The sequence below is a fragment of the Anabrus simplex genome, chromosome 14, assembly GCF_040414725.1.
Source record: "Anabrus simplex isolate iqAnaSimp1 chromosome 14, ASM4041472v1, whole genome shotgun sequence".
NCBI classification, from domain to species: Eukaryota; Metazoa; Arthropoda; class Insecta; order Orthoptera; family Tettigoniidae; genus Anabrus; species Anabrus simplex.
The window spans coordinates 91,655,755-91,670,155 of NC_090278.1; the positions used below are offsets into that span (position 1 = coordinate 91,655,755).

The following is a 14,401-nucleotide window of genomic DNA, read 5'->3' on the forward strand; positions in this document are numbered from 1 at the left end:
CCCTGTTACTGTGCACTAAAAATGTAGCAACTTTCATTCATAATTTGGAATACACAAAATTTGCAAATATCATTATAAAATTTTAAACATTTTCCAGTTCACAAACTAATGTTGCACTGTGACTTCCTTTAAGGGGAAGACATTCTATATTTATTCAGATAATTGCATTTTTTTATTTCTTGATAGTAACTAGCTTTATATCACTTTGTTTTCTGACCATCTTTGCATTACAGGAGTGGCATGGCGCCCGCACAATTAATTTTAAGCATGGCTAAAATTTAGGATTAATTTTGAACGGACAGGCAATCGTTAAATTTTTTCCCTGGTATTGCAATAATCCTGATTCTCCTCTTTCTATTCTGTACTCATTTCACGGACCACAGCCACTGATACTTTAGAATATTCTCTCGAGTGTTACGTGCTTTACAAGTACAGTGCACCGTGTACTGCGACAGCTCCGTACATTTTAATCCCTGCTTCCTGCTGAGTGCCAGGCGTTGTAGAGAAAGGCTTAGGGATGAGGTGAATATGTTAATGGTTTTTACCAGTTACAACACCTCCCAGTAAACTACCGCATTGTGAATATTTCATCAATTCTTCATTCACAACATTTTTACAAAGCATCTTCTGCGGAGCAGCTACTTTTATACAGTCCTCGGTTGAATTCGGAATGAATCGTGACAAGAAGCAGTGTGACAGTTATCCATAAGTGTTTAAAAATATTCATTCAGCATTAGGTTGCCTGTTTCTATATTATTATTACAGTAAACCCCGCCTTAAACAGAATCGCAAGGTAGCAGGCCATTTTTCCACTAAAGCGAGGTTTTCTCTTAGTGAGGGTGTTGTAGGACACTTGACATTTGAAAATACACCATAGATTACAACAGAATACATTGAACTTATACGCAATCTCATCACATTTCTTACCGGTACAGTACTATATATTCTCCTCATCTATAGTGGTGTTACTCTTAAATGTCTGATTCTCCACCAATTGTTTTACCTCACACATTAAAAGGAACGTATCCGATTAGTTCTGTTGTAGACCGAATTTCTGTAGCTCCTCTAAACTTCCGACATACCGAGCGAGTTGGCAGCGCGGTTGGGTCGAGTATTTGTCAGTTTGCATTCGTAAGGTAGTGAGTTTGAGCACCATTCGCGGCAGCCCTGAAGATGGTTTTCCGTGATTTCCCATTTTCACACCAGGTAAATGCTGGGGCTGTACCTTAATTAAGGCCACGGCCGCTTCCTTCGCACTCCTAGCTCTTCCGATCCCATCGTTGCCATAAGACCTTTCTGTGTCGGTGCGACATAAAGCAAACTGTAAAATAATAATAATAATAATACATAAAACCTGTCTTAAGCGGACCCCTACTAAGCGTTTAATTCAAAATTATCTCAGTCCTCTGATTCGAGCATAAAATGTAACTCATATCAGTCTGGATTAAGCGGAAACTGTGAAATGTGGAAACGAAAATATGTCCTTAAACGGAAAATTCAATCTTTCTAGTCGATTATTTCGTATTTATTTGTCGTGTGTCAAAATGGGAAACCACGGAAAACCATTTTCAGGGCTGTCGACGATGAAGTTCGAACCCACTATCTCCCGAATGCAAGCTGACAGATGTGCCCTAGTACATGGAAAGGTTGGACAGTTCTGCTTTAGAGTAAATAAAATAATTTGTGTTTCTCTTGTTACTGGGTTTGTCCTTCAGTAGCTCGGATATTTGCACAAAGCGTATAATGTTGAGTATGCAGGACAATAAGTGCACAGCCCTGTATGTAATGGAGCTGTAATATTATCATGATGAAAGTTAGTTTCCCTTTCATCCCATGGCCACCTACTCCCTGATCCATAACCGTTCCATTGGCTCTCTCCGCTGTTGACACTGAAGTAGAGGTTGTCATGTTAGAGGCAAGGTTACTAAAATAATACAAACTCATTCTAGTTCGTGGGGCGAACATTCTGGAACCATCGTCTCGAGATTTATAACATTATACCACACGAAGAATTGGCATTGGTATTTACGCCGTCAGACAGCCATATTTTTTTCAAATTATATCCAAATTCAAATTACTGACCCCCACCTCCAATTGTCGGGTTTACTTTTGGAGATTCGGACGATTTTATTATTCGAACATGAGATGTCAAATGTTATGTCTAAAGCCCGGATTTTTATGCAGTAACAGGTTAGATTGCAAACTAATTAGGTTAGTAGGAAGTGTCGGCCACCCGCTCTTCCACAATGTAGCAAGGGTAACATAAACTATAGGGGTTCTGATGGGCCTTATCCCTAATGTTCATGCAAACCCCATAGCATGGTCGTTGTGAAGGTAGACTATACTTGCTACTGGCTTCAGTTAGTTTGCATTCTAACCTATTAATGCATAAAAATCCGGGCTCTAGTTATGTCTTTAGACATTTTAATCACTTCCGTACCTCTTTTGGTTTCGTAATTTTTAATCACAAACGAAATTATACACACCAAAGTCGTTGCTGCTGGGTGAATTAGAGGACCCTTCTAAAATTAGACGAGCCCTAACGACTTCAAGAATGTAAGGTCCTCTCTATATAAATATATGTATATAAACGTTTATAGATTTAGTTTAAACTTGGCCATTATTTTAGAATAGTTTTACCTATTTAAGGTGTATTTGTTGTATATAATGTTTTTATTGAATCATATATAATTGGGTAAATAAACTGTTGATGATAAATCTATCTACCCACAGTATCCCGTGCCTATGGTAAGAGGCGACTAAAAGGGGCCCCAGGGAATCTTTACTTTGGATCGTGTGTTCACCACCACGGGGACCTTAGCTGAGCCCTGGCAATGCTTCCACTTACTTGTGTCAAGCTCCTCACTTTCATCTATCCTGTCTGACCTTCCTTTGTCAACTCTTGTTCTTTTCAGACTCCTGCACTCTTACTGCATTCGATGCCTAGGGAGTCCTAAATTGTCACGCCCTTCATAGCCCTTGTCTTTCTTTGGCCGTTACCTTCATTTTTCGAAGTGCTGAATCCGTTCTATTTTTACCCTCTGATTAGTATTAATAGAGTATGGTTGTATTTTCTCTTAAAATAATAATCACCACCACCACTAAAGATCCCTTCCTCGGGTATTTGTCTATGGCCATCTGAGTGTCAAATTTATTCTAATATACTATATTTCCAATTTAATTGGTTTCGAACTCCCACTGACGACAACCCTGAAGATGGTTTCCCATTCTCGCAGCACACAAATGCTGGGGCTGTACCTTAAGACCACGGCCGCTGCCTTCCCACTCCTAGGCCTTTCCTGCCCCATCGTCCCCGTAAGACGTAATTGTGTCGGTGAGAAGTAAAGTAACTTGTATAAAAATATTTATAAACTATTCCGATGGAAGCTTGAATTTTTGGCCTAACAGCACTTTACTTTGTTACACTAAGGTTCGAATATGTGTAGGCCGGCATTTTTATTTTGTTGCAAGTTGTTTTACGTCGCACCGACACTGATAAGTCTTATGGCGGTGATGGGATAAGAAATGCCTAGGAGTTGGAAGGAAGTAGCCGTGGCCTTAATTATGGACCGTTACCGGGCGAGTTGGCAGTGCGGTTCGGAGCGCGGAGCTGTGAGCTCGCATCCGGGAGATAGTGGGTTCGAACCCCATTGTCGGCAGCCCTGCAGATAGTTTTCCGTGGTTTCCCATTTTCACACCAGGCAAATGATGGGCCTGTACCTTAATTAAGGCCACGGCCGCTTCCTTCCCATTCCTAGCACTTTCCTGTCCCACCGTCGCCATAAGACCTGTCTGTGTCGGTGCGATGTACAGCAAATAGAAAAAAAAATTATGGCCCATCCCTAGCACTTTGCCTGGTCTGTAAATCCCCATTTGACACTCCATACCATTCGATGTAGATAAGTAAAAGAGGTCTGGTGATACGTTTGGTGTTTGACAAAATTAATTAAACTAGATCGCCCAACACAGGTCTGGTTTAGTCTGCCATCTGGTGGAGTAAATAGAAACGTCTAAATTGATGTACAGAGAGCCCGGTGGCAGTGAGGTTCGAACCCACAATTTGCAGAATATAAGCTGACAGCTACCTGACTCAAACCACGCACCCACTCGCACGGTAGACTTATGTTATAGCTATTGTAGCACTTTGCTTTGGGTTCTCTATGACCCCGCTTGGTACACTGAAGGTCAATAAATGGGCGCAGGATGGTTTCATTTGATCACTCGTCGAACTGCAGGTGCCACGTTTGAGTAGGGCAGGCTCTAGCTTGTACAAACACAGATATGGATGACACAGTATTATAAAACCTGGTTAATCGTAAGTAAATCACCTTTGTATTGGTCTCACCATGCCATATCTAAGATCAACAAGTGTCTTTCTCCGTCAAGAATTCTCCTTATCACTAACTTTGCACACTCCGGCCTGCTTTAATCTTATCTGCTACCAGCATGGGCCCGAGGAAGGATATTCCCTTGTCTGTTCCCGCATACAGGAATTACCTCCAGGAACTGACCTTCAGCACATAGTGGTACCGCACTAGACTAACAAATCACATAACTGTCCGTGCTCAAGTCCCGTCTTCGTTGTGCCGCCTTGCAAAACACAGCTGGGTCAAGTGTTCTCAGCACAGTGCTCTCCAGTTGGGCCACTACAGGCTGCACAATTACAAGAATTGAAAATACCCCCTTTTTGTCTTTATTTTTAATGTTCGAACGAGTCCTGGTTGCTGGTTTTGACTTACAATACGTACCTCGGCAGTATAGGTTCGAAATTTTTCTGTTTATTTTTTAAAATTCTAAACGAAAGTATACATCTTGAAGACAATTAGTTCAAAGTAGGGGATTCACGACGCTCAGCCACCTTGAATTTTATACGCTCCCGATAAGATCTTCGACACTTTTTATTTTGAAATGTGTAGAATCCTTACACGCTGCCCCAGCCTTCTTTTACATAATGGTAATTGATTTTAACAGTAACCCCTCAACTTTGCTTCCAAATACAATGCTGGTGCTCTCGTCGTATGCGTGAAGACGTCTTATAATGTTGTTTTTTTTGCTAGTTGTTTTACGTCGCACCGACACAGATAGGTCTTATGGCGACGATGGGACAGGAAAGGGCTAGGGGTGGGAAGGAAGCGGCCGTGGCCTTAATTAAGGTACAGCCCCAGCATTTGCCTGGTATGAAAATGGGAAACCATGGAAAACCATTTTCAGGGCTGCCGACAATGGGGTTCGAACCTAGTATCTCCCGAATACTGGATACTGGCCGCACTTAAGCGACTGCAGCTATCGAGCTCGGTATATAATGTTATTAGCTTCACATCCCACTAATTTTGCTGTTTTCGGAGATACAAAAGTGCCGGAATTTAGTCCCGCAGGAGTTCTTTTACGTGCCAGTAAATCTACCTTCACGAGGCTGACGGTATTTGAACACATTCAAATGACACCGGACTAAGGCGGGATCGAATCTGCCAAGTTGGGGTCAGAAGGCCAGCTCTTCAAGCGTCTGAGCCACTCAGCCCGGCTCAAGAAATCTTCATAAGCACAAACAAAATTCAAACTTTGTTAAACGAACCTAAACTCGTTCATTTCAAATAGTCTAATCGTACCTACCACCCCATAACTTGAAATATTTGAATTTGGAGTAATATGACTGCTCGTGCGAAACTTGAATTGATAGATCTCTAGTCCTTCTCAGCGATAAAGATAGAAATTCATAGTCTTTTGCGGAACAGAAGCTACAAAAACTTCCCAAATCCTACAGAGTGTTTCGCTGAAATGTTTTCCAACGTTCCGAATGACCTACCTCTTTCTCACCTATGGAATAGGTTCCGAGTACCCTATACTGCACAACGGTTATGATGTGAGATATGCATACACATTAGGGGTACAACAACTCCTAGAATTTATGTTACACTTGCTACATTATGGAAGAACGGGTTGCACGACGACAACACTTCCTACTAACCAAATTAGTTTGCATTCTACCCTATTACTGCCTAAAAATCCAAATACCTCAATAAATAAAAGTACGATAACAATTAACTTATTCACAGCTCCAGGACTGTTGCTACTAGCGACCTCTCCCTGGAAAACATTGAAATTCAAGGATTCCATATATATTTATTTCCAGTGTGAAGTAGCTCCATTTTCCTAGAAATTAATAAACGATATTTGGGTTAATTGTGAGTAATGTATTAAAATTTCAATGCGTTTAAATATGATTGTGGAGAAGAATGGGAAAAGAGTTAAGTAAACAGAGAAAATGAGAAATGATAACGTGCTGTGAAGAGTAGGAGAGAAGAAACACCTGATGAAAACGATAAGGAAAAGTAAAATGTCCTCGTTTGATCACATACTACTCAGGAACTGTCTTCAACATAGGGTGATGGAGGGGAAAATAGATGGAAGAAGAGGAACAGGAAGAGGAAGGTTTGGAATGTTAACAGATGACAAGCAAAATAGAAGCTATGAACAAGTGAAACAAGATGCTCAGGATAGGGGATCATGGAGAATGTCCAGTTAATACCTGTCTCAAGACAGATTCAGTGAATGAGAAGAAACCAATGACCATCACTCTCACCAGACCTAAACACTAGCTGACTAACGTGGGCATACACTTGCAACATAAAGTACTAAGGAAAGAGTCAAAATAAGACACTTCACTCACCTTGAAGGGCGTACCGCTTGCTTCGCGCTCCATTGCCAAATCCCACGACATCCTTCACACCGCATCGCGGCGTCTCCATCAGCGTTATCGTATCCTTGTCGAGTTCACCTGCGGGACAGACAACAGGAGAATGAATGACTGTGGTAAAAATATTCTTTAAGTAATGCAAAAATGTCTCACACACAGGAATGTCTATACAGTCCTTATGCCTAGTATAATTTGTAAATTTTGGGACAAAAACTAAAAAATACTCCCAGCATAATCTTACTAATTTGAAATGTGTTCACAAAACTTGGTGTGACCATAGTTTTATTTCGTCTGTTCCAGAGACAAGTACAAAACTTATAGTGAAATCACAGAAGATGTAAAGCACCAGATGTGAGTGTTGTTATATTTTATGTGTGGTTGAAAATTTTTTTTGTAAAAAGGGTGATTTGCACCCTTCGTAGCATCTACATCGACCTAGCAAGCCAGGGCGTCTTGCAACCACCCGCTAGTTTTTTTGTCTGCTCTGCAGGTCTCTTCTCCGTAGATTATCCATTTAGTTCTACATCATATTGACCTCAGAGCGGTGTATTTTATTGCTTTAAAAGTACTGGAGGGGAGAATGTGTGAGCGACGATTAAGTGGCGAATATTTAGCACCAGAAGGTTCGCCAAGGTTCACACAATAGTTCAATGTCGGCAAGTTTTGTTTGATAATAAAATAAAAACAAAATATAAAGTCCCATGCTCGAGTTTAATGCTGTGATGGAGTCACTGCAATGAAAGTTGAACACTCCATTGAATACTGCTGGTTCTTTAAATTTCACAATTCAAAATTTTACGTTTGTTTTTAATATGTTCGAAACATCGGGAATTATTAAGAAATGAATAATTTTACTTTAAAGTTAACGTTCTGTGCTGTTAGAGTGTCCTCTAAAGGTCACTCGGGACTTGGGAGTCACAGAAGAAGCTTACAGGACACTGTGTCCTATATACTGACCGTTGTGTTAAAGTAGGGCAGTCATTGCACAGTAGTGGGCGGCCCATTGTAGGTCAACCTCCACATAGCATCTGTCATTGAGTTTGTAATTCAAGTGAAGAATAAAACGACGAATAATTTTGTTTGTAACTATCGGGAAAAGCTACTGGCTTGCAATCTCCACTGGAAGAATTCTCTTGACAGAAGATGTTTTATGTCGAGTGTTACGATGGAACCACTGTATGGAAATATTACGTCCAAGATTAATGCTACTATGATTAACTTTAGTGCAGTTTAAGCTTTTCTAAAATATGGAAACATTGTGTTCAAGTTTAATGCTAGGATTGATTTACTAATATGAACATTGCGAACATTTCCAATGGAGTTCCTACAAATTGCAACCTCCCACAGTCAAGTGTAATACTATAACACAGTCACTGGAATTACTTGATTTCCTCCTAAAATCTTCCAAAGTACGGAATCATTACTTTCCATTGTAATGCTATGATGGATTCAGTGTAATGTAAATTGAACCCTCCAATTAAATTCTTCCAGAAAATGGAAACGATACGTTTTAATTACATACTATAATGGCATCACTGTAATGAAAGATGAATTTTCCCTCGAAGAACTTCCGAAAATATTTAAATGCGTATTTTTCAGTTTAATGGTAAATAGACCCATTGTTATCTGTTTAGCCTTCCGTCGATCTGTTTCAAAGAATGGAAATAATTTGTTCAATATTAATGTGATGATAGTCACCTTAATGGTCCCAGGAGCTCCTATCTTGGGAGCATTACTCGCAACCATGGAACCCTTAGCTGAGTCCTGGCACTGATTCTGACATTGATCTATCCTTACCGCCTGCCTTGGTCAACTCTTGTTACTTTCCGGCCCTAACAGAATGTTTCATTTTCACGCTTCGTGGTCCTTGTCTTCTTTTGCCGATACCATCACTTTTCGAATTCTCGGACCCCTTCCTTTTATTCCTTCCACTAAATGTTAACAGAGGATGGTTGCCCACTTGTACTTCCTGTTAATACAATAATGTAATTTGAACCTTCCATGGACGATCTTCCAAAATATGAAAATATTCGAATTTAATGTTATTATACAGTCCCAATAATTTAATTTTAGCTGTCCAATGAAGCTCTTCCAAAATTGTCGAAACATTATATTCGAATTTAATACTCTGATGGCGTCACGGTAATGTAATTTGAACCTCAAAGTCAAGATCGTCCAAAAGTATGGAAATATTATATTCGAGTTTAATGCTATGATGGAGTCACTGTTATGAATATTATTAATATTTCTTAAAAAATCTTACAATTGGCTGTATCAAAAGAAGGTCTTCCAAATTATCTCGAGGTGATTTAGGATGAATGGAAGATAAAGGAAGAGGGATGAATCCTCGCAATTTGTGTTGGACTTTACTTGTCTCTAAATTCCTTATCACATTTACAGACAGTTGAGGACGTGTGTGCCTTTTTGAGTGTTTTGTTTCTTTCATTCTCTGTCTTGTTTAGTAAATTGTAGAGTGATATTATTCTCTCCGCTTATTAAGTCTCTGCAAAATAACCATCCCAGTTCCTTACATAAACTTGCTTCGAACTCAGTCTGACAAGCTTCAGATCGACATCGTTCTCAGTGTCATCGCACTCATTGGCAAAGTCCTTGCATCGAATCTACCGTCAATAGCTCGGAAACCTAACACCTGTCAAGGTAAAATCGAGCTCTCCGTGTGTGACTTGGCATTAATCCGATCTTCCTCCATTTTATGTCCCCTCATTGTCTCCGTTATGTAACGACGTCGTTGTCACGGGACAAGGTTACGCGGTCCCCCGCCTGGAACGGTCAGAATTTACTGGGAATCCCATCTGCAGGTGGGTCATCGCTGTTAGTCATTGTATGGGCAAAGGGCAAGGGCATTGCTTTCTTTTTCAATCAGCAAAACATCTTATTGTTCTTCTTAAAAAACCGCCTGGAATTGGAAGTTACAATAAAAAATTCTAAAAATGGAGCTAATGCTCTGATGTCGTCACTGTAATGAATTTTGAACCTTACAATTAAATTCTTCCAAAATACGGAAACTTTACTTTCAAATTAAATACTATAATGGGGTCACTGAAATGTAATTTAAATTTTACCAATTAAGTAATGTACTTCCAGAACTATGGAAATATTATGTCTAAATTTAATGGTAAGATGGAGTCACTTTAATGTGAGGTGAGCCTTCCGATTATCAATATTTCAAATATTGGAAATTGGCAATCATCATGGTAGGTGGGTTCCTGTGGACAAGTGATAGAATTTCGCTCTGCGAATCCTCAGATCGCGGGTTGAAACCCGGCGGAGGTAGTCGGACTTTTAGGAAGTGAATAAAAGTCCAATTGACACTCCATATCGTTCGATGTTGGCAAGTAAAAGATCTCTGGTGACACATTTGGTGTTTGACAAAATGAATTAAACTAGATCGCCCAACACAGATCTGGTTTAGTCTGCCATCTAGTGGAGTAAATCAGAACGTCTAAATTGATGTACGCAGAACCTAAATGGCTGCGCAAAGTAGCTGGGGCCCTACGACTACCAAATCTTTCGGCAATGAAGGACAGGAGGTTTCTGACGAAGAAAAGGAGCCACTATTTTAGCTGTTGATAAGTAGACACCCAAGCCTTTATGTTTTATCCAGCTATAAGAATACAATTTCGAAAAACGATGTGCTCCAGCCCTGCTAGACCTTGGCTTACCAAGCTACCGCTGCTCATCTCGAAGGACTAACGCTATAATGGAGTCACTATAATGTAACATGAACGTGCCAAACGAAATCTTCCAGAAATGGAGTTTAATGCTACGATGGCGTCAGAGAAATATAATTTTAATTTTCCGATTACGATTTCAAAGTGACTCGTAGCCACTGTGATGAATCCTCTCGGTTGTTACCGTTGTCTTTCTAGGCCGGGACCGCTATCTCGTCATCAGATAGTTCCACAATCTGTCTCACGTAGGCTGAACGAACATCGAATCATCTCTCAGGTCCTGGTAAAAATACCTGACTTGGATGCGAATCGAACCCAGTGCTTCCTGAAAAGAAGAAACCTCTCTACCCCTTAACCGCTGAATATCTGAAATAGTTGCATCTAGAACTTCGAAATACTAGAAGCATTTCTTTCAAGTTTATTGAATTAAATTATATTGCCCTTTAACGTAGAATTCCTTCTTTGTTTTTGGAGAATGTAGTTGGTCTAAAGCGACGCCCAGTCAGCGTTATCAACAGGTTTGTAGCACATGATTGTACTGTGCCGTTGTCATATCCACCATAAGCTTTTCTTAATTAAGTATAACGTCACAGTGGGATATATTAGCGTGTTGTTGTATGTATTATAAGGGGCAGTCCACCGAAAGCCACCTAGAATTGAAAGTTGACAGTATAAACTCTCATGCTCGATTTTAATGCTATGATGCAGTCACTGTAATGTAACTCTAACCTTCCAATCGAAATCTTCCAAAAATGGAGTTTGATACTACGATGGTGCCACTTCAATGTAATTCGTATAGCATAACATTTCACACCTCAAACATAATCACACTGAGTGATGAAACGGTCAATTCCATTCTTGAAACAGCTGGTGGTTTGTGCACTGAACATCACGCGTCGTCGCCCGATGCAAACTGAGAGAGTTGAGTCAAATAATAATACTTTATTTTCAGTACTGTTAAGGGTAAGAAATTATGTGCGTGTATCTGTATTTGTATGGATTGTATATTCATTGAGGAAGTCGTCGGGAAAAAGGAACTAATGTAAAAGTTTGGGGATGTGCCGGCCTTGGACGAGACGTTAACAATAAGCATGGCCTCCTCCACAGCTGAGTGGCTGTCCAAGGTGAAGACCAGCGCCGAGACTGATCGGGCACTCCGCTCACGCATCACTTCCTGAATTTGATGAGACTGTTTCCTTGGAAATGGTGATTCTTTATTTCTCCTTTTCCTATTAAAATTGTCGTGCTGGTCCCATCACTATGTAACTGATGCCACGAGCTGACCTTTTAATAACCTCCTTCAAGGGGACTTTTGTCAAATATATTTAAATATTATTAAACGTTTTCCCTGCCGTCTAAAATGTTCTCCTCCATGAAAATGTTGGGTACAGCAAATGTACCAAGGAAGATTAGAGGATTCCACTATCTGTAACCTCGGTAGTGAGTCTGATAGAGTGGTTAGCTCTACGTCCTCATGTAGTAGTGGAAGGTAAAGACTTTTACTAGCTGTAACTTCGGGACTAAGTGTGATAGAGTGGTTAGCTCTACGTACTCATGTAGTAGTGGAAGGCAAAGACTTTTACTAGCTGTAACTTCGGGACTAAGTGTGATAGAGTGGTTAGCTCTACGTACTCATGTAGTAGTGGAAGGTAAAGACTTCCACTATCTGTAACTTCGGGACTAACTGTGATAGAGTGGGTAGCTCTATGTCCTCATGTAGTAGTGGAAGGCAAGGACTTCTACTATCTGTAACTTCGGGACTAACTGTGATAGAGCGGTTAGCTCTATGTCCTAATGTAGTAGTGGAAGGTAAAGACTTCCACTATCTGTAACCTTGGTACTAAGTGTGATAGAGTGCTTAGCTCTACGTCCTCATGTAGTAGTGGAAGGTAAAGACTTCCACTGTCTGTAACCTTGGTACTAAGTGTGATAGAGTGCTTAGCTCTACGTCCTCATGTAGTAGTGGAAGGTAAAGACTTCCACTATCTGTAACTTCGGGACTAACTGTGATAGAGTGGGTAGCTCTATGTCCTCATGTAGTAGTGGAAGGCAAAGATTTTACTAGCTGTAACTTCGGGACTAACTGTGATAGAGTGGGTAGCTCTATGTCCTCATGTACTAGTGGAAGGTAAAGACTTCTACTATCTGTAACCTCGGTACTAAGTGTAACAGAGTGGCTAGCTCTATGTCCTCATGTAGTAGTGGAAGGTAAAGACTTCTACTATCTGTAACCTCGGTACTAAGTGTAACAGAGTGGCTAGCTCTATGTCCTCATGTACTAGTGGAAGGTAAAGACTTCTACTGTCTGTAACCTCGGTACTAAGTGTGATAGAGTGGTTAGCTCTATGTCCTCATGTACTAGTGGAAGGTAAAGACTTCTACTGTCTGTAACGTCACTATTTGGCATGTTGGAATGGTTAATTCTATGTCCGGACACCTTTTGTTCCAGGTAGAATTTATTTATGTTCCTGTCTTGTAATTATTAAGATTTCTAACAGGGAAATGAACGCACTTCATTCCTAAAGAACGACCTCGTCTATTGCTTCAGGGAGAAGTACCTCTTCTGATATCTTCTAAGTTTGTAGATTTTAGATGCTTCTGAAATATTATGAGTGTTAACGCCATTGTTGTTACCTCTTTCGTCTTAAATAGGGACTTCATTAAGGGTGTCTATCCTGTAAAGTGAGTCCTAACTTAGAACTGCATCACCATCAGGTGTGTACTATTCCCTTCATTACCTAAAAACAACACATTTGGCAAGAAATCCTACTTCTGCATGTACGTGTCAAGAATGCGGACGAAGCAAAACAAAAGGAAGGGAGGACTCCTGTTTGGCTCAGTTTCAACATCTTCAGCTGAATCAGACGTGACGTAATGCGTTCAATGGTTATGTATCATCGTCCTGCGCACTCCGGAGTCATCCTGGATTAGGTTGTGATGGAAGGCGTGGTTACCCAGCAACTACCTGTGGCTTTTGTCTCCACATTTGAATAGCGGGCCACTATGGAGGGCGTGGCACGGGTTACCTAGCAACGGCCACTGTGCAATCAGAGTTCTCGCGCATTTGACATTTCTGCGCTCCTGGACTCTCCCTCCAAGTGCAGAGTACAAGTAAAACCAAAGTGTTCAGAAGATAATACATTTAAAACATTAAAATAAATTGAACTATTACATTTAAGCTCTTTATGCTTTCTCAGTCGTGAAGTTACCAGCGTTTCGCCCCAGTATAGCAGTGGGCTCATCAGTTGGATTGCTACACCTTTCTAAGACTCTGGCGGCCAGTGCGCCGTTGAGACACCACTGCAAGCAGTGACAGTGCACCAGGGGAAGCATGTGCCTCCACTTGTATAAATGAATTATATAGATGTTCGTCTGTCTTTGATGACACGGAACAGGTCCATCGCATTTACATAGTTCTCCTTTTTCGTTTGCTAGAAGATTTCAGACAAGCTTCTCTTCTTTATAAATTACGGTTAAGAAGAAAGAGGACACTGGAATACCTTTAGCGAGAAATGAAACCCAAAATTGTCATATTAAAAGGGATTGAAAGTGACGGATATTGAATATGTTTCTTCGCTATTAGAAAGGTCAGATCACGCAGGAGCTGTATTATCCAACATTGGCTCCCCTAGGTACGAACCTAGTGGACCTCTGATTGTGCAGCCGGCAATCATGGTATTTAAAAATGAATTACTAGCAACCAACTCCGCCTTCACAGGGAAGAAATTTTGAGTTTATGGTGAAAGAAATTTCAACACTTCCTTCTTTCTCACAGTAGTTGTTTTCCTCCTGATATAGCTCAAGGCGGGAGTTTTCCAGTTCGTTCACTCGATGTGAAATTTGTGCTGACCAAAGTGGAGGCGGGACAGACAGGTTTTTCTCCAGGTACTCCGGTTTTCCCTGTCATCCTTCACTCCAGCAACATTCTCCAGTATCATTTCATTTCCTCTATCATTCGTTAATCATTGCCCCAGAGGAGTGCGACAGGCTTCGACAGCCGGCACAATTCCTATCC

The 14,401-nt window shown here is 40.7% G+C and overlaps 1 protein-coding gene across 3 annotated transcripts in view; it reads right to left on the reverse strand.

Moving 5' to 3' along the window:
• The window catches only part of LOC136885592 (matrix metalloproteinase-14), a 68,868-nt gene that overhangs the window by 17,031 nt on the left and 37,436 nt on the right, over window positions 1–14,401 (reverse strand). For all 3 annotated transcript variants that reach the window (XM_067158258.2, XM_067158257.2, XM_067158259.2), the window contains exon 3: window positions 6,668–6,775. In XM_067158258.2, the coding sequence (XP_067014359.2) occupies window positions 6,668–6,775 (108 nt within the window). The remainder of the gene's footprint in view (window positions 1–6,667; window positions 6,776–14,401) is intronic.